We start from the raw sequence: 23,112 nt of genomic DNA, 5'->3' as shown, positions 1-23,112 counted from the left end.
GGTACAGGAGAGAGATGGTTGGGTGGATTGTGTCTACTTAGACTTAGAGAAGGCCTTTGACAAGGTACCTCATAAGAGACTAATGTGGAAACTAGAATATATAGGAGGACTAAAGGGGAAACTTCTGGAATGGATGAGAGACTTTTTGAGAGACAGACAAATGAGGACAGTAATAAAGGAAAAGATGTCTGGATGGAGGGAAGTAACAAGTGGAGTCCCTCAAGGCTCAGTGTTGGCGCCAGTAATGTTCCTGATTTACGTAAATGATATGGTAGATGGAGTGAACAGTTATGCGAGTCTGTTTGCTGATGATGTAAAGATCTTGAGGAAGATAGAGGTTGAGGAGGATTGTAAAATACTGCAGGAGGATTTGGATAGGATACACAATTGGAGCCGGACGTGGGAAATGAAATTTAATGTAAAGAAATGTAAAATATTGGTAATGGGTAAAAGTACCAGGAGACCATCACTGAATTATTTTTTGGGTAATGAATTAATCACAAAAAGGAGAGAAGAGAAAGATTTGGGAGTGCTGGTCCAAGATAGTTTGTCACCAGAAAAGCACATTAACAAGATAGTTGGAGAGACTTATAAGCTCTTGACTAACATAAGAGTAGCATTTCATTATATGGATGAGGAAATGATGAAAAAATTGATAGTGGCCATGATCCGCCCCAGGTTAGAATATGCAGCGGTAGTGTGGTGCCCACACAAAAAGAAAGATATAAACAAGATTGAGAGAATACAAAGAACAGCAACCAAGATGGTCCCCAGTCTGACAGACCTGTCATACAGAGAGAGGCTGGAAAAACTGGATTTGCCTTCGTTAGAGGAAAGGAGAAAGAGGGGAGACATGATTGCAGTGTTCAGGACCATGGTGGGAGTAGATAAAATTGACAAAGAAGATCTGTTTGTATGGGATAAGAGAGCAACAAGAGGACATGGAATGAAATTGAAAAAGTCAAGCTGCTTGAAGGATATCAAGAAATATAGCTTTCCTTACAGAAGTATAGACTTATGGAATAGCCTGGACAAAGAGATCGTCCAGTCTAAAAACTTAAACGAGTTTAAAGTTAAATTCGACTTATTGAGAAACAGCGACGGAAACCCACGAGCATAGTACATTCCGTGTATATCACAATTAGGTATATTCTTAAATATTTGGAACGACTTAGACAAAGAGGTGGTGCATGAGAAAAACATTCATGTGTGTAAAGATAGACTTGATAAATGTGGATATGGAGACAGGACAACACGAGCATTGCTCAATTCCTGTATACTACAAATAGGTAAATACAAATAGGTAAATACACGGGCAGAACTCTGTGTGACGCAAGAAAGAATTGATAGCCGTATGCTCAGTCTGTTTGAAATATGTTGCGAAGTGCAAATCGAAGAAAAGAATGTGGAACTGAACACTAACTCATGAAATCACACACACACACACACACACACACGCACACACATGGGCAGAACTCTGTGTGACGCAAGAAAGAATTGATAGCCGTATGCTCAGTCTGTTTGAAATATGTTGCGAAGTGCAAATCGAAGAAAAGAATGTGGAACTGAACACTAACTCATGAAATCACGCTCGATACACACACACACACACACACACACACACACACACACACACACACACACACATGGGCAGAACTCTGTGTGACGCAAGAAAAAATTGATAGCCGTATGCTCAGTCTGTTTGAAATATGTTGCGAAGTGCAAATCGAAGAAAAGAATGTGGAACTGAACACTAACTCATGAAATCACATGGAAGAAAGGCCCCCCCCCCCCTAGCGAACATTGTCGTTCCATTTTGTCCCTTAAAACTGCGAAACCCATATGAGTGAGGGGCAAAGTCGGTTTGACGCGAGGAAGGACTGATAGCTGTATGCTCAGTCGGTCCGAAATGTGTTGGGAAGTGCGAAATCTAACACAGAATGTGGAACTGAATGCCAGCTTACAAGGAGTTCAGGACTATTAGGCTGTATTTTTTTCGGCTATGTTTCTGTTAGGCCATTGGAACTTTAGGTCATTTGGAGTTTAGGCTGTAAGACACTTAGACCCGTGGAACCTCTAGGCCATGAGATGCTTAGGCCGAAAGACGATAAAATTACAGTACAGTATATGAAACTGTACCAACCTAACCTAACCTAACTTTAGCAGTGTCATCTTGATGAAGTTTGGTTATTTAGATTGTATAGTAAGACCTCACTATAACAGACTAATTGGGGCCCAAACCATTCCGAAAAATGCGAAATTCCGATAAAACAACATCCGGACTTTTTCCGAAATATCAGACATTACAGTAGTCCGGATTGCTTATAACTTCACAAATGGTATAATAATACTGTACTGTACACTGGTAAACATGTCTTTTATTTACCTTATTGTGATGAACATAGTTGAAGTGGTCAGGCAGTCCGGACTACGTCTGGCTTCGTCGGATTTTTTCCGATATATAGAAATTTAGTCCGGTAGCTCCAGGAGTCCGATAAAAGCAAATTCCAGACCATTGAAGTCCATTATATAGAGGTTTTACTGTATACAATTTAGGCTGCATGTATAAATTGTTAGGCGATTTGGCTGTTTGCCAGTTGGACGGTATGGCCAAAACGACCAAGACTGCTTACGTGAACACATGGATGAAAGTGTAGTTTTTTCTGATTAACAGACATTTTTGTCCCATTTCATCCCATAAAACTGTGACACCCATGAATGTGGGGTAGAACTTGGTGAGGTGCAAGAAAGGACTGATAACCTTATGCCCAGTTGGTCCAAAATGCCGGGAAGCACGAAATCCAATGAAGAATGTGGAACTGAACGCTAACTTATGAGAACACATGGATGAAAGTAATCTTTTTTTTCTGATTAGCAAACATTTTCGTTCCCTTTCGTCCCCCAAAATTGTGTGGGGTAGAACCACTGAGCTCCATAATATGGAGGGGCTTTCTCATTGGTAGCACCGCGTAGTTTGTGTGCCCACCACCAGGGCCCCAGGGTAGCGATGATGATGTGGCAGCCATACAGTATTTATACACTTTGCTTGATACCCACACCTTTTGAAATCGGCTGATGAATCTGGAAAATATAGTGCCATGGTCCACTGTGAAGCTTACAGAAGCAACAACAAAATAGAGACAGCAAGCTTAGAACAGTGTTTCAATTACATTACCATGGTGGAGGCAATGAGTCCAGTGTTTCAACGTTGCGGCCAGTGTCATACGGTCACAGTGGAGGTAACCCCTCCATATTATAGAGCTCATTGGGTAGAACTCGGTGAAAGGACTACTAGCTGTATGCTCAGTTGGTCTGAAATGTGTTGGGAAGTGCAAAATTGAATAAAGAATGTAGAACTGAACGCTAATTTATGAGAATATGTGGATGAAAGAGTAATTTTTTTCTGATTAGCAGACATTTTCATTCCATTTCACCCCCAAAAATTGCAAAACCCATACATTTTTATCTAACTGTATGGCCTCGAGTGTGACCAGGACAGGTACATGGATGTAAGCCAGCCAATCATGGCAAGTCTGGCAGGTGACATCACTGTGTGTGACTTTCAAATTTCGTTGCCAAGTCTGCTGACTTCCCACATGAGCTCAAGTTTTTCCACGTGTTGATGTGATCTGTCGCATTATGCTGAGTGCATTAGAACAAAAAAGTGGTACTCAGCCATGTGTTACTCAAGGATTGAGTGTACTGCAGACTGTTGCATTGTTTACAAAAAATGAATGAACAGCATTTAGATACCACCGCTTTGTTACCAGTGAACAACAGTAATTACAATGGGCCATCCTTAGTTCTTTCCCTTTTGTCATTTGTGTAAGTATCTTACCTCGGTGGAATTCTGTCAGTTATTTAAGTAACTCACTTCCTTGAAATACGTGATCATGTGAATCCAGTGGTCTTATTTGGGGGGGGGGGGGGAGGCCTTGATGAATAAATGAATCCAGATTAGTGCACCCAGAATAATGGAGGAAAAGTTTGGAAAAGTTTGTCTTCAGAAATAGACTAACCCCACGGGGATTTCACCTGAACTCACTGGGTTTAGTTCACCGACCGAAAGCAACCTCTGGGAAGCATTATCCACCATGTAGTGCAGCTAATATTAATATGAATAGTAGCTGAACTCTAAGTAAACACTTGGTTTATCAACAGTTTTTGTTTTTGTCCTTACACAGTAAACTCCCAGTTATCTGGTGTAATTCAGCCAAGCCCTACACCAGATGAAGTGAAACACCAGATACAGCCAAGTCGTCTGTGGCGCGTGCTTCTATGGCATGGTTTTCTATGACACGGCAAAGCGCCAGACCCCCCCAAAACGAAACTCTCGCATAAACTATACCTATGGCGTGGGTGCAGCAAGGTTTGAAATGCACAGGCAAATTCCCCTGGCGGACAAAAAACCCCAACCCTACCCCTTCCGCTTAAGCACTATCGTCTTTGGAGTCTGGTACATACAGTATTTTATGCCTTTAAAGCCCATTATTACTGGTAGTTATTGTTTAGTGTTTAATTTGTGTGTAATACATGCATTGACTGATTGCTTGATTGTGTGCGTGTGTAAAGTGGGGGAAAAATTGGAGTGAAGAGGGGGACGTTGGGTGAACGTCCAGAACCAGATTGCATTTTTCCCATAGGTTTAGTAATTTGTATGACACAGTTTTCTATGGCACAGACGCAGTCCAGAACCAATTAATTGCGCCTTAGGGGACTTGACTGTATTGCATATTACCCTCCATTGGCTCAACAGTTGACTTCGGACCGGATATTGCGTTACTATCTGTCTCAACCCTCAATTCTACTGACTTTTCCATGAATATCTATCTATCTATCTATTTCCAGACGCCATAATCCCGTAAGGGGTGGCCATTTGACTCCGAGTTATTTGTTTTACGGGGAGGGGCACTAACCCTCCACCAACCCACTTGTTGACGTGTAGGGAGCACGTATGGTTTGGTTAAATGGTTACCACCCAGCGTTGTAAATGGTTTCTTGGCTTACAGGAAACCATTTGGCTTGTCTATCAATGTAAAGCCATCTGTAATGGAAAGAAAAGTAATAAGAAGTGACAGGAAAAATGGGAGAAATAGAAAGAGAGGAGGGCAGGCATAGAAGAAGAAATGATAAAGGCTAAGGAAGAAGTAGGTAGCACTACATCAAGTGAGTGGATGATGGTTGCCACCACCTACCTCTATCAGATCACATAGTCCTGCTAAGTGGCAGGAAGGCATTACCCTTCCTGGCATGGCAGCTACTGGGCGTGGCTCGAACTCACAACCCCCCGGTCCCTAGTCGATCTACCACTGTGCCACCCTTGCCATGAATAAAAGATGAAAATTAAGCATAACATGCAAAAAAGTAATGATACAGTACAGTAATATTGAGCCGGTTGGTTATAGTTTACGAGCTGGCTGATACACTCCGACACTGGATGTTGCACAGAACTGCTGGTTATGCCCCATTTCAGCACTAGATATTGCATAATTTTGTCAGATATGGTGCTGAGCTGGATATTGCGATGACAGACATTTGAGAGTTTATTATACCGTACTTTGCATTTATTAAGCAGAATTGGTATTCATGGAAAATTGCAGGATTTTATTGTAATTCCCCTCCCCCCTTTTTCCCAAAGGACAGGGCAGTAGAGACTCCAGAAAAGGAAAGCAAGAAAATGGGAGAACTCAACAACCTGTCAAGTGAAATAAGAGTACAGCAATCTAGGGATGTAAATATGGGTGGCAAGAGAGAGTCATAAATATAAAAGATTTGAATCAATAAAGTAATGGAAAATTCACTGGTAATGTGTTGGAAGGGATGGTATGGGCTAGAAATAACCGTGTCATCGAGACAGGATCAAAAAACAATTCAGGTGGCATTGAGTATGGGTCTCATCAGGGTTCAGTAACACTAGGTCTGTGTGTATGGCTCCATGAGACGACAGTGAGATGTTTGCTATAATTAGAACATTTAAATGGTGATTGTTTATGCTCTTACTTTTACAGATCTGTATACTAGAGACTACATAGAGCATAGTTATTCCTCTTCTGCCACTCCTATAAAAATTTCCATGTTTGTTCTTTCTAACAAGCTGGTTTTACTGGATGGTGTGGTGGGTGAGGGAGAGCTTTCCACTTTTATATCGTCTTCTCTTACAAGTTGGTTAGATATTTGTAGAAATAATTTCTCTCTTTCTCGCAGTGGATAATTTCATGGGCCAATAGGCCTTTTGTTGTCTATACTTCCTGTGTACTCCTGTATGATAATGAAGAATGTGAATGATGCTGTTAAGACAACAATTGTGAGGTTGTTCTTTGTTCCCAGCAGTTTTATCAATACTTCCATTTACAGAACATAGTATAGTGAATTAAAGCAGTCATTCTAATTGTGAATGTAATGTGCTATTGACAGTCGCTGCAGCTTCAGATGCTGAATCCTAGTAGCACTGCCATGGCCCCTGCAGCCACCCTCACACAGGTCATTAAGGTCAACAACCCCAATAAGGTCAGTCTTGTTTGCAGCTCAGTAACAAGTTTATTGTTAGTAGAATACAGTAATCTCCTGTTTATCCATCATAATTCAGTCAAGGCCCAGTTGGAGAATGCATTATAATGGATAATGTCATACTACTCACTCAAATCCCTCTATGGGGGATGTGGCCCCCATAAAACCCTATACTGTACAGGTTTCCCATGTTATCGATGGGGTTTGCATTCTTAAGATGGCTGTCGATATGCAAAACCTATTGGTACCAGTTTTCCGATGACCACCTTTTATAGAGTATATGCATTATATACAGTAGGCCCCAGACTTCTGTGAAATAAACATTCACATCCCCAGCATATTTGCAAATTGGTCTTGGGTGGGGGGGAAGGGCTGCTTTGGAGGTATGCAAGCTGTCACTGGACCATGATCTTCTGGACATTGTCATAAATATATCATAAATAAATAGTAAAGTAAGTATTCTCTGGGTTAGATATGCACACACATGGAGCATGGAGTGATTTTTCCACACCAAGTGCATCAGTAGATTGTAAACAAAATCAGCCAGTTGCCTGCTGTCTTACACTAGGCGGCAGTGAAAGATTTTGTATATTTGTTTGTTTTCACATAAAATAAATGATTTAATGCAAAATTATTTTCCCCCACAACTTACTGGCGGATGCTGAACGTGAATAATAAGTAAAGCGATTACTCCCCCCCCCCGTCTGTCTTCATTGCGTTGCATAACTAGTGTTGCTAGTTGCCTCTTTTTGTCTCTACTCATTTCCATCAACACATCCCAGTCTCACTTTTAATGTATAATACTGTAAACAATCCTTAGATAGTCAGTTTCTTGTTAACCTGCTGGAATACAATTAGGTTAATATGAGTGATGAAATGAGGAAATACTTGATGAGCAGCTGCTAAGGACTGCAGAATGTCAGACCATCGGATGCTTCTTCGGGAATAATATTGCTGCTTTTTTCAGGCATCACACATCCAAGAACATTAGCCATTCATAAGGAGTCTTACAGTGTATTCCTTGCGAATGTTCAGGGCCAACGCTAATTCTTACACAACCAGTCATGTTAACATGATTTTAAATATTAAAAGTGCATTTCCTTTATACATTTTCCACCATAGGCTTCTCTCTTCTGCTCTGAGTGCTTGTTCAGTTACAGGCACTAAGAATATTGTAATTTATTAAAAATGTGAGTGAGGGGTAACTGAAAATGAGCAGAACCAAAAGCAGGTGAATGCTATGTAAATCACACACACACACACACACACACACACACACACATGAACAGGATGGAGGAGAGGACAGGGCAGACACCCAAGAGCAGCACTACATTGAGTTAGTGGATGGTGAGCACCCCCACCTACCACAAATATATATATATATATATATATATCATCCATCCATCATCCAATCCTACATTGCCCCAAGAGGAGCGTAGGAGCCCGGGGCTAGGCAGTTGGTCTCGACATTTAAGATGAGAGTGACCAGCCTCACTCATCCCTGAGTGGCATTACATGAGCAATCAACTCCAACCACCCCTTGGATGCTTCATCGGCTCAATCCGACTGGAGTGCAATAATTACCCACTAAACCACTAGGTGCCAAAATTTGGTTATATGGTTACCACCCAGCCTAGTAAATGGTTTCCTGGTGTGCAGGAAACCATTTGGCTTGTCACTCAGTGTAAAGTCACCCACAGGCAGAAGGAAAAGGAAAGAATGAAGGAAAGAAAGACAGAAGAGGGAGTGTAAAGTCACCCGTAGGCAGAAGGACAAGGAAAGAATGAAGGATAGAAAGACAGAAGAGGATAGAAGGTAAGAAGGATGGAAGAGAGGAAAGGGCAGACACCCAAGAATATATATATATATATAAGTAATCCCTGTAATATTCAGACGCCCAGTTCCGAACATCCCCAATAACCGGACGTTTTCGTCCCGGGATCCAATATTCCCAAAATGGGCCAAAAACTGCAAAAAATTAGAAAAAAATCCGACTTTTTTCCCACCCGTAATTTGAAATTGCCATGTGGCGCCGAACAGATGTTACACCATGGTCATTTCACCCCTTCCTTCCTCCCCCCTCCCCTGTCAGGGTTGCCATTTGGTATTTTTCATTACCAAATGTGGGCCAATTTGGTAATGAAAAATTCGTTGGGTAATGAATCAGAATAATACAATACCAAACGGATTTTTCACATGTATGAGGATACACAGGATGGAGGTGGTGGATTGTTTGCTTTCTCTGGCTAATTTGGTTGCCTATATAGCATGATAATAATCAACATGCTGTTAATTATAAGAAGAGTGATTACATGTATTTCCACTTGTGTATATAATTAGTGAAGAATAGATGCTAGCTTTACAAATTTGGTAATGAAAGTTAAAAATGGTAATGAAAATTGAGGAGTTTGGTATTGTGGCTGTTGTGATCTGGCAACTCTGTTACCCTGCCATCATCAGCAGTCACAGCCTAAATCTGATCGAGAGCAGATGCTTATAGCAATGCAAGCCACAGGTGCTTGTTTTTTGTGAATAAACTGCAATACCTCGCCACTAGAACACATGGGAATTTACAGTGTTGTGCAGTGTTAAGAAATTAGAATTTAGAGCGCAAAGGATTAACTGTGGACTGCAAACTGGCAGTTCAAACCAGTCCAGGAGCCAGGGACTTGTTGTAAGTACCCAGAATGTTTAATATTGTATAAACTCACCTCTAAAACCTCATTTTATGATTCTTTTGCATTTATTTCAGTCTTTTATGTCCCTTATTGGTGTGATTTGGGTCTTAAATAGGTGCAATGCATGTCCAGAGGGAGTTGTATAGGTGTTTTTCTGAGTTATGCTCCATAAGTACAAGTCCAGGAGGCTGGGGTCCAATATCCGGACAGGATCACTATCCGGACATGACTTTGGCTCTACTACATCTGATATTGGAGGGATTACTGTATATATATATATATATATATATATATATATATATATATATATGTCTATCTCTACATATATATATATATAAATTTCCATCATTGATTTGTAGCAGCTTTGACATCCTATTCTAGAAAGAGTGTCAGATTTCATTTAGACTCTGAAGTGGACAAGTTTGATATCAGCTGTGAAACTGATGATTGCAGTTACAAATGAGTCATTCTATCTCTCCATAAATTTATTATTAGCAGTATTTCTTTTTGCAGGTGCCATTGAGGATGAGGATAAGATTATCTTGGTCCGCCAATGGAGCCATGGTTCAGGACCAAGGGGAGATAAGCAATTTCCCACCAGCATTATGGCAGTGACACCATCTGTGCCCTCTCACTTAGACATCTTAATTCACAATTTCTTACTTCCACCTCCTCTCATCCCATATGCAGTGTACATCCCCAGTTGTTGCTTACCCAGACAGACTTTTCTCACTTGCACTGGGATCAGCTTACTCGAGACAACCAGAAGCACAGTTTCATGTCTTTTCTCTGTTTATATTTTGCATAAATTGGTCTTTGCGAAAAGATGAAAAAAAGAGTTCATATAGCTGTTGACTAACATCTTATTTTGTATATCTTTTTATACACCTCTACAGTAACATGAAATATTTATTTGTCTTTCTTAGAATATACATATTAGGTATCCTACCCCTGCACTTGTCAGTAACAGCAGAGTAACTACCAGTATCTTTATTAGAATTCACTCTCCTTTACAATATAATAATATGTCTTTCCAACAATATTTTTTATTATTTCTTCTGTCAGAGAAGACCTTTGACAGAGTCCCTAGAGAGGTGGTGAGGTGGGCAATGAGAAAGCTTGGGATCAAGGAGTGGCTGGTAAAGTTGGTTATGGCTATGTACGTGGGTGCTCACACGCAGGTAAGAGTGAAAGGAGATCTGAGTGATGAGTTTTCTGTGAATGTTGGTGTGCATCAGGGGTCAGTCTTGAACCCCTTGTTTATCATGGTACTTGAAGCCCTCTCATGTGACTTCAGAAGTGGATTTCCATGAGAGAGGTTGTATGCTGATGATTTGGTGTTTTTTGCAGCGAATGAGAGGCAGAGGGAAGATTTAGGAAGTCGAGAGATGGTATGGGGCACAAGGGCTTAAGAGTAAATGCAGATTAAACAAAAGTGAAGGTATCTAGGGCTGGAGGTGGTACCATCAAAGAAGAGGGAGAGTGGCCATGTGCAATTTGTCACAAGAGCATGGGAATTCCATCTTGTACAGTGTTTGTGATAAGTGGGTGCATAAGAGATGTTGTGGTATTAGAGGTAGAGTGCGAGGTAATGCTGATTTCATGTATGCGGTGTGTCGGGGAGAGCATGTGGATATTGCCAGGCATGAAAGGACTGAACTTGCTAGTGAATCTCTTGAGTGTGTGGAAAAGGTTTGTTATTTAGGACACATGTTATGTGCTGGAGGTGGGGCAGGAGCTAGCTCTTTGGCTAGAGTGAGGAGTGGTTGGAAGAAGTTCAGGGAGCTGTTGCCTATCCTGACAATGTGAGGTCTGTCCCTGGATCCTTCTACACGTCAAATGTTTGGAGTGGAAAGCTGTATTGTATTGAGACCTGGGGAGTAATGGAAGAGGATATTTGCAGGCTCAGACATACAGAAATGGCAATAATTAGGTGGATTTGCAGTGCATCCTTGGGTGCAAGGCCTAAGGGGGCTAGGTTTATGATGAAAGAGTTGAGAGGTAGGATAGGGCTGGAGTGTATTGGTGGTGTGATGAGGAGAGGTAGATTGAGATGGTTTTGGCATATGGAGAGGATGGGGGATAATAATTGGGTGTAGAAAGTGAGAAGTGTTAATGTTGGGGGTAGGGTATTGAGAGGTAGACCGAAAAAGACCTGGGACAAGGTCATTGAGTTTGACCTCAGGGTTAAGGGACTAAATAGGGAAGCTGCCAGAGATCAAGCAGCATGGAGAGCTGCCATTAGGTAACCAAGGCTGACACATGCAAGCATGTTGGAGCCTTCAAAAATGAAAATGAGGGTAATCAAGTGGTTTGGAATGTGCCCTATCAATCATTCCACAATAATGGTTTTAATAAAAGCCTGGCCATCCCTGTATGCTCTATTCTCTTCTGTGCACAAGGAAGGTCAGATTAGTGCTTGTACTAATCATGTGGTAACCAGAATCTTGTGCTCATATTATTATTTCTATTTTTTAGTGTGATATGTGTTTTGTTTTCGATGAGTTGAGAATGTTTGCTTGCTTGATTAGATTTGTCATTTGTATCAGCAAGAGTAGTTATAGAGAAATATGAAAGTGAAGAGCATAATTTTTTGCAGGTAACTAGTTCAACAAGCAAGTGTTACTAACATCTCTTGTACTGTACTCGTCAGTAGATATGTCGTCCAGTACAGCAGCACAGCAGGGCACTATAAGTTTATATGCTTTGAATCTTTGAGGCATCTGAACTTGCATTTCAACAGAATTCAGATCCATAACTTAAATTCAGGCTCTATAATGATAAATACTGAATGAAATATTCATAATTTTTGATTGACAAACTCGGTGCCATTTCCAGTACTAGTTTCACTGTAGTAATAGTAGTATGCATCTGACATTAATTATGCCAATAAACTTGTGACTGCAAACTTCACAACTTGCAGTGCTGAATGGTATCTGTAATCAGAGAACAGTGCATTAAGATGTGAATAAATTTGTACTGTAACTGGAGCAAATGATGCCAGCTGTCTTCCCATCCATATCTTGAATATAACATCATCATCATCATCAAGAGTATTTGGTCATTTATGAATTATGGTTGTTGATAAAAAGTAAAACTGAAACCCAGCCTTAGAGTGCTGTTTGTTTGTCGCACTTATTTTTTTTTAAGAGGAAGTGCATATGTATATTTTTTTCCCCCCCACCCATACCTGCATAGTATTTTTTCTTGTACTGTACTTAAGTTGTGGCAAGATTTGAGTTGTTAGTTCATACTGTGCATTATTATATTTATATATATATATATTTCTTACTGTGCATTATTATATTTATATATTTCTTTATTTTCTTAGTTGAAATGCTAGTTTAGCTCCTGCTCTTTTTCTGTCATTGCCTAGGATTTAGAAAAATTAAAATGGTATTCAAGTTGTACTTATTACAATATCGTTGAACAAAGTGAGAATATTCCTTCGTTGCAGATAATGAACCAAGAAGAGTATGCTGTTATAACTTCACCAACGCTGTTGATGGAAATTATAATTTGAACTATCCCTTCCCAAACTTCTGTGCCAGCCTTGCAACTGCAGCTTTAAAGTAGGTGACTGTGGTTCTGGACAACTTATTATTAGAAACACACCACCTCTCCTTTATGCCAGCTTATTTAATGATCTAGTCCAGCTGTCTGGACTAATATCTCAACAAATATAAAATTCACTTTCACAGTCTTCATCAGCCTTTGGCAATAACAGAACTAGGCTGGGTGCTGATGTTTCTCAAGATGATAGGAAGTCCAGTTCCCAGGATTTATCCAGTGATGAGGACAGATTTTTCAGTGATACCGTGATTTCATACACACAAGTCATCTCACCACCCAACATAACTAATCATAATTTCTTTAGGCTTGTGACGACATTGCGAATACTGGTTCTTTTCTAGAACGTATTTCTCATATTTGACATAAAGGATCATTTTATAATAGACTGAAATGTGTACATAGACCAGAAAATATGAGCTGAAGTAGATGTTAGGTACATTATAATTGTTGTAAATATTTGTTATACTACAATGCAGTCATGGGGGGGATTGTCTGTATGGCAGAAGCTCAGCTGTTGTATGTGGCTGTAATTACAAAAGAATCCATCCACATCAGTATCACTTAATATTTTCATATATTATTTCAATTTTATTTTATATTGGTCTTTTCTACATGGTAATGGACTATAAATTTGTCCTGTGATTTAAATTTTACCAAGGTACCATTGTAACTATTGTACTATAAATTTGTATGTAATCTAATATGGTCATTTCTAGATCTTGGGACTAAGATGATTTTAGGTCCTGTCCATTCTTTGAATTGTTAGGGAGGACCCTTAGACCCAAGCTTACATATACTTTGTGAAGAATTTCCTTGCTGTATGAAAATTATGTACTGTTTGTATATTTTATGTCAGTTAAGAAATATTGTAACTATATTGTTTGATAATAGTCTTGGATTATAAGGGAAAATTCTGTACATATTACTTCCAGAGCTGCTTTCTAAGGAGTGTCAGGGAGCATCTTGCCCAGATGAGCACTGAGGGGCAGGCAGAGGAATAGGAGCAATAACTGCAACTTGCATCAATTTGGCATTTGTAAATAATGCATAATCCCAGCACTTATGAATCTGTGGTAAATATTTTTAAAATATGCTTAAAGTCTAAAATTTTAAGCATTATTTGGTATGATTGTTGAAAATTAGTTACAGTACTTCCTTGTCAACAAATATTCTTGCAGTTTTATTTTTCCGTTATTGACTGTTAAGAACAATGAGCAAAAGTGTATGAATGTGGTGCCCCTCCCGCTTGCCCCTCACTGTGCTTGTGGGTTGTGGCTGCCCCCACCTGTTGCTTGACAGTAGGCCAGGTCACTAAGCCATTCCATGTTCTCTGGTGATGTAAATGAACCCCTGGCATCATGTCATTTGACCATTTGGGGAAAATAAATTTATCAGTGAATTTTTATCCAGTTGTTTTCGTCTTGCTGTATAACAAGTGTGTCGTCCCTATACAGATGAGCATTTAGCTTACGGTAACAAAGATATCTACACTCTGTATGCTACACTGAAGGCATTTTGGCTACATATAGAAATTAACTACTTTAACAGTATATACATATACAGGTAAGAACTAAACTGTATAACTTGAAAACTAAAACATGTACACTGTCACTACCATAGCATAAGTGTTGTAGGTAGCAACATGAGCTGGACAACAGCATAAAGCTACTGAACTGACAGTTTTCATGAGCAAACTACACTTACTGTATGATTAGGCACATCTCATGCATCAGGTGGCTTTGTTATCTAAACATTACTTAACAGCTCTGTCCTATGGCTACAATATAACTGAATCTAGGATCATATAATTTACATAGGTATGAACCATCTAAATCCTCAATGATATCCTACTAACTATGGTCTACATGATATGACTTACTTCAATAGTTAATCTGTAGCACTGCTGTGCTTACTGGTAGAAAATACAACAGAGGTTAACTCAAGAGTTTTAGCTCCACAGATTTTATATTTTAATGGGGGAAAAAATCTTGACATATGAAAATAGCTTCTACTGTCCTCTAGGTGGTACATATACTGAAGTTTTCCTAAACATACCCTGCCTCTATAGTTTATACACATTTTTGGTACTGTGTTATGATATTGCACCATAAATACACTTCAGAACTATTTATAACAAACAGCAAAAAACAGTCATAATATCAGTTATCTCACCATACTACCTGGCAGCTTATTCGCAGAACAGTTGTCCTTATTAGTTAAAGCAATTTTATTTTTGAAAATTTTCATTAATCACTATACATTTCACAACAACGAGGTAGATAGTGGGTTGGAACTTGAAATGTGCTTGAACCTCAATATCTGCACAAAGTACAAAACAGTTCTTTATCACCAAAAGTATTTCATACATGACTTGTCAATTGCACACAATATTAATGTGTAACAGCTTCATAAAGTATTCAAATTGCTGTATATGTTATTGCAAATTAATCAATTTATGTTCCATAAGAAAAGTAGCAAAATAAATAAATTGTGACGATGTACTGGGTGGTCATTCCAGTTTCTTAATGTACTGAATACAACTGTGTTTTTTACATTAACCAGTTCAATAAAGCTTGCTCTGCACATTGTTTCAACTTTCACAACTGTAATTAGACCACAAAAATATCCAAACTTAACATCACTATTAAATCCTGCCCCAATATAGCAAGGCTTAAGTAAACTGAATAAATGCAGACATGAAATGGCAAAGCAAGCATATAAAGTCTGCTTCATTAGAAATCCTTCAGAAAATGAAGATACCTAATCACATGAGTGACACTTTAGAAAGGTCCATGTGTAATTCTCTGAGCATCAGGCAGTTCCTGCATCACTGCATTGACAATGTTGTCCACCTCCGCCATGGCACCAGGACCCACATCACCACATGCCAGCCGTTTGCTGACAACACATACCTCAATGTAACCCAACTCCTGCAATATACACACACATATATTTTAGAAAACTGCATTTGTTCTACATATGTAGGCATATGCTTAAATAAAAGAAAACTTTATCTTCATAATGGTACGCTTATACAGTATCCATTTCTCATATTTCATCATCCCAACCCTTATTCCCACCTCGGAAGTCTGAATATATAATATGAGGAAGCCTTGTGAGAAAATAACACTCAATTCTGTTAATGTCTAAGTAAACCCAAACTTCCTCTTCTGTGTACTCTGCAAACATTAGTCACAGCTTTACATGACTGCTTAATTACTATAGTTTTATTCCTTCAAACGAACAGGGTTCAGCCTTACACAATGTACACAAGGAAAATACAGTATGTGGTAGGTGGTTGCAACCACCGTCCACTCAGGATGCAGTGCTGCCTACTCCCCCCTTCACCTTTATCATTCTATTTCTTCATTATGCCCTCCTTGCTTCCTATTTCTTGCCTTCCCCCTGTCACTTTTTATTACTCTTCTTTCTACTTCAGGAGGCTCTACACTGAATGACATGCCTAATGATTTCCTTTAACCCAGGAAACCATTTACAATGCTGGCTGGTAACCAGATAACAGGGTGATGTGTAGTCTGCGATGGTGCCCCTGATAACTGGGTGGAGCACCGCAACTGCATCATTCATTCATTAACCAAACCTCCACAATTTTCCCTGTGTTGCAAGGAGCCGCCAACCACAAGGGAATATCAGTTCTATATATAAGACACTCCTGCACGAGCAACTGCTTGCCTGCTGTTGATGGGTCTACTTGGATAAACAGACTGGGGTTAATCATCAACACCAACACAAGGGAAGTGGGGAAAACTGCCCGAGGTTTGGCTTCAAAACACTTACTGCTGCTGTGTGACTCAATATTTTCATGTTTCTTGCCAATCATTATCTTTTTACATCATAAACAGCACAATACAGTTGTATAGATACAGCAGTAATCAAACCTGTCATGTGTATGCGGGCTCAACCTATGATTTGCTTAGTAGGTCACCATTATTTGTCAACATGTTTTATCTTTTCAGTACCATTACCTGTTCCTTGTGCCCAGTATTATTTGTAACATGCTTAACCCCTTAACCGCGGGGCGTCACTTTCGTGACGCTTGGGAGCAAGGGATCATACCGCGGGGCGTCGCTTTTGTGATTCTGTGTTATTTTGAATTCACCCGGGCTTCCAAGTGGGGGCTTGTATCATCCATCAGTACTGCCAATGTCCAACACTAGTCAGCATTCCTAATCTCATCTGTACTCCCATCCATTGTTGACAATTTAGCCATTTCTCCCCGTTCTTGACTCCCCCCTCCATTACCCCCCCTCCATTACCCTATCCTCTCGCCTGCCCGGCCGTGCTTCGCTAAGTAAATCTTCCCTGGAATTTTTCACTGATTTCATCCATTGAAATAAGCCCTATGCCCTATTCTTATACCAAATAATATATACAAGAAAGAAATAAGGTAAGTGAGAGTGCCATACACCTGGAATTGGCTAATTATCACCTGACAACACCTCACGTGCACTCGTTCGCTAATTTTCGCTGTTTTTTTTTCCCCTTGAAATATGCCATATAATCTATTTTCGTAATAAATATACATATAAGGAGGGAAGGGAGAAGCCTAAGTGATATTTACATTCACCTGGAACTACCTAATTTATAATGTATAGATTTCCTGCCAATCATTTCAGTGAAATACATAGCTGTTTCAAGAGCTATGTTGGTAGTACTGAATATGCCCTAAGTAGGCCTCTACCCGGGCCGGCCCTCCCTTATCAGTTCTCTCTCATCTTCCGAAGAGGAGGTACGCATCTGTTCCTCTTGCTGACTTCAGGGCCTTTTTCACCCCCATGCAAAGGGCCCTGTGACCTTTACCCCCTACTAAACCTCGTGTGGAAAGAGGTAAAGGGCTGATAATTGATAAAAGAGTGACTACGATCTTTCTATTGAGTAAAACAGCGCAAGTGGAATTGTAAATAATGTGTAAACAGCAAGTGAAAGTAATGAATGTAAATATACGTGAACAATGGAAAATAGTTTTATAAGTTACTTCAAGTGACAGTGCATAACACAGTGTAAATAAAATAGAAATGTAAATAACGTAAATAAAATAGAGAACGTAAATAGAAATGTAAATGAGTAGTATTATAAGAATACGAGTATATACCCTAGGAGTAATGAAAGTGAAAGTTTCACTCTAGCATGTCTGAATACTATGAGTTATGAGAGTGAAGATGAAAGTGACATTCACTCTCAATGCTAGTATACAGGACGAGAAAGTGAATGCTACGTATTTTACTGAAAGAAATTGAATCCCTACAGTGACAATAAACTAATACTACTGAAGGAAACTTATGGATAAAGACTGTAGATATATATACCGGTAAGTGTTATATAGTAATAGAAATATAAAGTGTGAGGGGTTTTATGAATAATAAATGACAAGAGTACCAAGAGTGAACTAGCGCAAGTGCGGCGGTCAGACGCGCTCATAATTTTCATTGCTTTCACAGTGGGTTTTTTTTTGGAGTATGGATCCCAAACTACTTGAAAATCTTAGAGTAGTGTTTATAGTGTTAATATCTGGCTGTGGTAATCATATTACGGGTTGTCGGGAAGTGTAAAGTGGAGACTTCGTTACCCAACTTCAGAGGTCTCCACAAGTCCTACGGTAACTGATGAAGGCTCAACAAACATTCCAGGAGAAAGCTGAAGGTATGTGCCATAAGCATATGTAATTTTAATATTCTAGGACTAATAACTGATTTTTGGCAAATATTTTTTGAGAGTCTGTCAGAGCCCGAATAACCCCACGGCACACGCAAAACACCGGTAAACATGCCTGCGGCGTAGGGGTTAACCTGTACCACGCTAGCGACGTAGATCTATGTCCCCCTCTAAAACGCCCATGACATAGATCTACGTTCTGCAACATTGAGAAGTCACTGCAGGCAACCAAAGTAAGAAGGGAGGTAAAAACCTATCTCGCTAACTTCAGACATTTCTCTGCTACACTTACAACACTGATTTAGGAGCGCAGGAGGCAACTGACAGTCTTCACAGGCTCACGGCCACTCTGCTCTCTTGATAACCTTTAAGATTTCAGAGGTCGATTAGCACTCATTTCAACCAACTTTCTGGATTTTGTGGTTACTTTTATCAGTGCCAGGGATCTTATATTGATGTATTAAGCCCATTTAGTAAAAAAGAAAAAAAAAAAAAAAAAGTTCACAAGCTCACTGCTGCTGTGCTCTCTCAGTAATCCTGAAGATTTCAGAGGTCGAGTGGCACCAACCTGACTTGATTCAACCAACTTTCTGGCTTTGGTGATTACTTTTATGTGTGCTAGGGATATTATATTGATGTATTAAGCCCATTTAGCAAGAAAAAATAAAACCTAAATCGGTTCACAAGCTCACAACTGCTCTGCTCTCTCAGTAACCTAGAACATTTCAGAGGTCAGGTGGCATTAACCCAACTCAATTCAACCAACTTTCTGGCTTTTGTGATTACTTTTATTAAGTGCCCGGTACCCCCCCCCCCCAAAAAAAAAAAAAAAAAAGCCAGCATGGAGGGATCTCTCTCTCCAGCAAAAAAAAAAAAAAAAAAAAAATCAGCTGGCATGGAGGGGTCTTTCTCTAGCCCCCCCCCCAATCCAAAATCGGCTGGCATGGAAGGGTCTTTCTCTCTCTAGCCCCCCCCCCAATCCAAAATCGGCCGGCATGGAGGGATCTCTCGCTCCCTCTTTTTCCCCAGTGCGGTATGGGTTAAAATACTGGTAAATAAAAATGTGATGAATCCAATTATATGAAACTGTGGTATGCTGTACAGATGTCCTGCACCTGTGCTCATCTTGTTTCCTTACAGGTTAATAATAACCATCATCATCATCATCTGGACCTCCTTTCCCACCCTAGGGCAGGGTGAGGAGTAGTAATGTCCAGACAGGCTGTCTGGCTAACAATACCTCCTGATAATTTTTTAAAATCTTTCTTTGTGCTACTGTCTTCTCTTTGTATTTTTTGTTTTTATCTTTGTATTTTTTGTTTTTAGCATGCTGAAAACCATTTAAAATGGGTTGAATCCAGTGCTATAAAATTAATTTTCCCTGTGCTGCAGCCCATGCATGCTAAGCCAGGCTTCCTCGCAGGGAATTGGGCAAACTTAGGCTGTCTGGACATTGCTACTCCTCAACCTGCCTAGGAAGGGAAAGGAGGTCCGGATGATGATGATTTTTCATTTTTACATTTTTATCTTCCCCCATTGATGTTGCATATTCTGTGTGCTTAATAATGTTTCTAGCATGTTTAAAATACAATTTAAAATGTCCTGAATCCATTGGTGTAACATTTATAAGAAAAAGTTAGGTGGGGGCCAGGTTTCAATGCAGTATGAGGGTCAAGCTCTGTAGAGGCTTGGTCCCAAAGCAGTTTTCCCAATAAGAGCTTCAATTTGTCTTAAGTAAATTCTGTAAGTACATGGTTTGCTCAGTCCCCATCCATCCATCATCCAATCCTATCTTGCCCCACAAGGAGCACAGGAGTCCGGGGCTTGGCAAGTTGGTCCTTACCTTTATGATGAGGGTGACCAGCCTCACTCATCCCTGAGTGACATTAGGTAAGCAATACCCAACCACCCCCTGGATTTAAACCTGCACCAGCTCAATCCAACTGGAGCGCTTTAATTACTCACTAAACCACCAGGCACCATAATCTGGTTGTATGGTTACCACCCAGCATAGTAAATGGTTACTTGGTGTACAGGAAACTATTTGGCTTGTCACCCAGTGTACAGTCACCCACAGGCAGAAGGAAGAGGAAAGAATGAAGGAAAGAAAGACAAGAGGGAGTATAAAGTCATCCATATGCAGGAGGAGGAAAGAAAGAAGATGAAGGAAGCATTAGAGGAAAGGGCAGACACCCAAAGCAGCACTACATTGAGTGAGTGGATGGTGAGCACCCCATTCTCCAAAATCATAAAAGTGGAAGTATGGGTGTATTACTAACACAGCTCTAACCTGTTACATACACATAGACACATAGTACATACCTTTAGAATGGTAGTATGTTTCATGGTGAGTGGATGTTTGTACATGTGGGTGTTCATAGCAGGGCAAAAGACAAGTGGCCTTGTAACATCCCAGGCACGCACCACACAGGTCAGCAAGTTGTCACATAGACCCTGGGCCATCTTAGCCATGGTATTAGCATCAAGCGGAGCAATAACAAGAAGCTGTGCCCAGTCACGCAGCTGAATATGAAGCACAGGATCTCCTCGTCCACTCCAGGCTGCCCACTCATCATCATCAACCACAAAGTTTAAATCTGGATAAAGGGATTTCAAGCTTGCTCCTTCATTCTCCATCTGCAGCTGTGGCTCCCGTCGTCGAACAAATGGACTTCGGTTACCACACCTACTGCACTGGTCACTACTGCTGTTTTGCTCCTCACTGTCACTTCCACGCAATTCTCCATTCTTGGTAAATTTCCTTTCCGAACGGATCAAGTTACTTGCAGCTCTTCTATGAGGATTGGCTGGAGCTGGGCCAATATCCACTTTGGACTGGCATCGCAGAAAGTGGCAGCCATTTTTCGTGGGTACAATGACTACGGTGGCACCACGCTCCTGCAGCCTGCGTGCTAACTCTGGCACTTTGACGGTTGCCACACTCCCAGTGCAGCCCAGGATCACACGTGGGCCAGAAGTACTTGAGGGTGGCAGCCACGACATGCTCTGAAATATTCTTAGGTAAACTAACTCAATAATTCACTTCAAAGTATGTATTTTGACATGCAGTAAAATTTATGCACTTTAGCCCACAAAAATCTTTTAAACTAGAAATACAGCATATTCTAAAATAAGGCATGAACATTATACATACTCATACTGCATTAATACTATAATATTATTGATTAACTCTGCTGGCAAACTTGCAAATAAAACTGCTTAAGTAGTGTATGAAGTGGGTGTCCCAGAATATCCTAGTTTAATCCACTCTTCTTTTGCCATGAGTCCTTTCTCCATGCGGCATGCCAGATAGTCCTGTGACTGTTGACGGCAAAGAGTGTTTTCGTTCTTGTTCTCACGCAGACACAGCATATATCTGGCAAAAGCAAAATTTACACTTATTAATTACTGTAACTATTTAAAATTTCCTAGTATATATACCAGCATGTTTCACTAAAACACATCTTTTATAATGCCTTGAGGATGGCGGGGACACTTCAGGATATTTTAACTAGTCTTATACCAGCATTTTATGGTATAAAGTTCAGGAAGATATCCTGGTCCCCAAGGGTTTAAACACATCTCAGGTGACCTGTACTGAACAGCTGAGATTTTTTCTTCTTCCTGGCTACTACCAAATTGTTTTTCAGTTAGGGAAATTTTCAGTGTAAGGTAATGGCTCCATCAAATAAATTTTTCCAAGAGTGACCAAGCAAAATTGATGGTCATGGCATTCTTGTTGCTGCCTGCACTCAGCCACCTGGTGTAATTCCTGCATTAAAACTGTTTGGGACATTAAAGACAGATATCTAGCACCTCTCTTCATAAAAACTTAAGACGTGCTAAATGTTTTTATTTGATATCCCAGAAGCTAAATGTTTTTATTTGATATCCCAGAAGCTAAATGTTTTTATTTGATATCCCAGACAAGGTCTACTGGTAGGAACTGCACCAAAACGATGAGGGCAAAATAATGATACTGTACTTTATGCTATCAGTGAGACCAACCTAGGCAAAACTTAGATTCCAAGCCAGGCATTCTCCACAACATCATGCCACAACAAATATTAGGTTGACAGTGCTGTAGATATCTTCACAATATTTCCCAATACACTATACTGTGTGTGTATATATATATATATATATATATATATATTCATCCATCCATCCATCATCCAATCCTACACTGCCCCATGAGGAGCGTAGGAGCCCGGGGCTAGGCAGTTGGTCTCGACATTTAAGATGAAAGTGACCAGCCTCACTCATCCCAGAGTGGCATTTACATGAGCAATCAACCCCAACCATCCCTTGGATATAAACCTTCACCGGCTCAATCCAACTGGAGTGCAATAATTACCCACTAAACCACCAGGTGCCAAAATTTGGCTATATGGTTACCACCCAACATAGTAAATGGATTCCTGGTGTATAGGAAACCATTTGGCTTGTCACTCAGTGTAGAGTCACCCACAGGCAGAAGGAAAAGGAAAGAATGAAGGAAAGACAGAAGAGGGAGTGTAATGTCACCCGTAGGCAGAAGGACAAGGAAAGAATGAAGAAAAGAACAGACGAGGATGGAAGGAAAGAAGGATGGAAGAGAGGAAAGGGCAGACACCCGATAGCAGCACTACATCAAGTGAGTGGATGGTGAGCGCCCCCACCTACCATATGTATATATATA

General features: G+C 40.2%; 3 protein-coding genes across 4 annotated transcripts in view; 1 reads left to right on the top strand and 2 right to left on the bottom strand.

The window, feature by feature from the left end:
* The window catches only part of AP-1gamma (adaptor protein complex 1, gamma subunit), a 205,882-nt gene extending 195,859 nt beyond the window's left edge, over positions 1-10,023 (top strand). Inside the window, exons 18-19 of the mRNA XM_080283472.1 lie at positions 6,415-6,507; positions 9,699-10,023. Of these exons, the coding sequence (XP_080139598.1) occupies positions 6,415-6,507; positions 9,699-9,800 (195 nt within the window). The 3' untranslated portion in view covers positions 9,801-10,023. The remainder of the gene's footprint in view (positions 1-6,414; positions 6,508-9,698) is intronic.
* Positions 10,024-10,160: 137 nt separating this feature from the next.
* Ppcdc (phosphopantothenoylcysteine decarboxylase) lies at positions 10,161-21,760 on the bottom strand. 2 transcript variants are annotated; one of them, XM_080283461.1, is made up of 3 exons: positions 21,639-21,760; positions 20,754-21,437; positions 10,161-15,688 (listed from the first exon to the last, which is right to left on the bottom strand). In XM_080283461.1, the coding sequence occupies exons 2-3, from the start codon at positions 21,432-21,434 to the stop codon at positions 15,539-15,541; spliced, it is 831 nt and encodes a 276-aa protein (XP_080139587.1). In that variant the 5' UTR covers positions 21,435-21,437; positions 21,639-21,760; the 3' UTR covers positions 10,161-15,538. The 2 variants fall into 2 exon arrangements, with proteins under 2 accessions (XP_080139587.1, XP_080139588.1); XM_080283462.1 differs by lacking the exon at positions 21,639-21,760 and having other exon boundaries at positions 20,754-21,466.
* Positions 21,712-23,112, bottom strand: part of mRpL14 (mitochondrial ribosomal protein L14) — an 89,146-nt gene continuing 87,745 nt past the window's right edge. Inside the window, exon 4 of the mRNA XM_080283470.1 lies at positions 21,712-21,807. The gene's annotated coding sequence lies outside the window, so the exon portion shown is untranslated. The remainder of the gene's footprint in view (positions 21,808-23,112) is intronic.

This window comes from Coenobita brevimanus, chromosome 97 (assembly GCF_032717465.1).
Source record: "Coenobita brevimanus isolate Jiangsu-jjx chromosome 97, ASM3271746v2, whole genome shotgun sequence".
Taxonomy (NCBI): domain Eukaryota; kingdom Metazoa; phylum Arthropoda; class Malacostraca; order Decapoda; family Coenobitidae; genus Coenobita; species Coenobita brevimanus.
The sequence above is the reverse complement of the archived record's forward strand: the minus strand, read 5'-3'. Positions and strand labels throughout refer to the sequence as shown.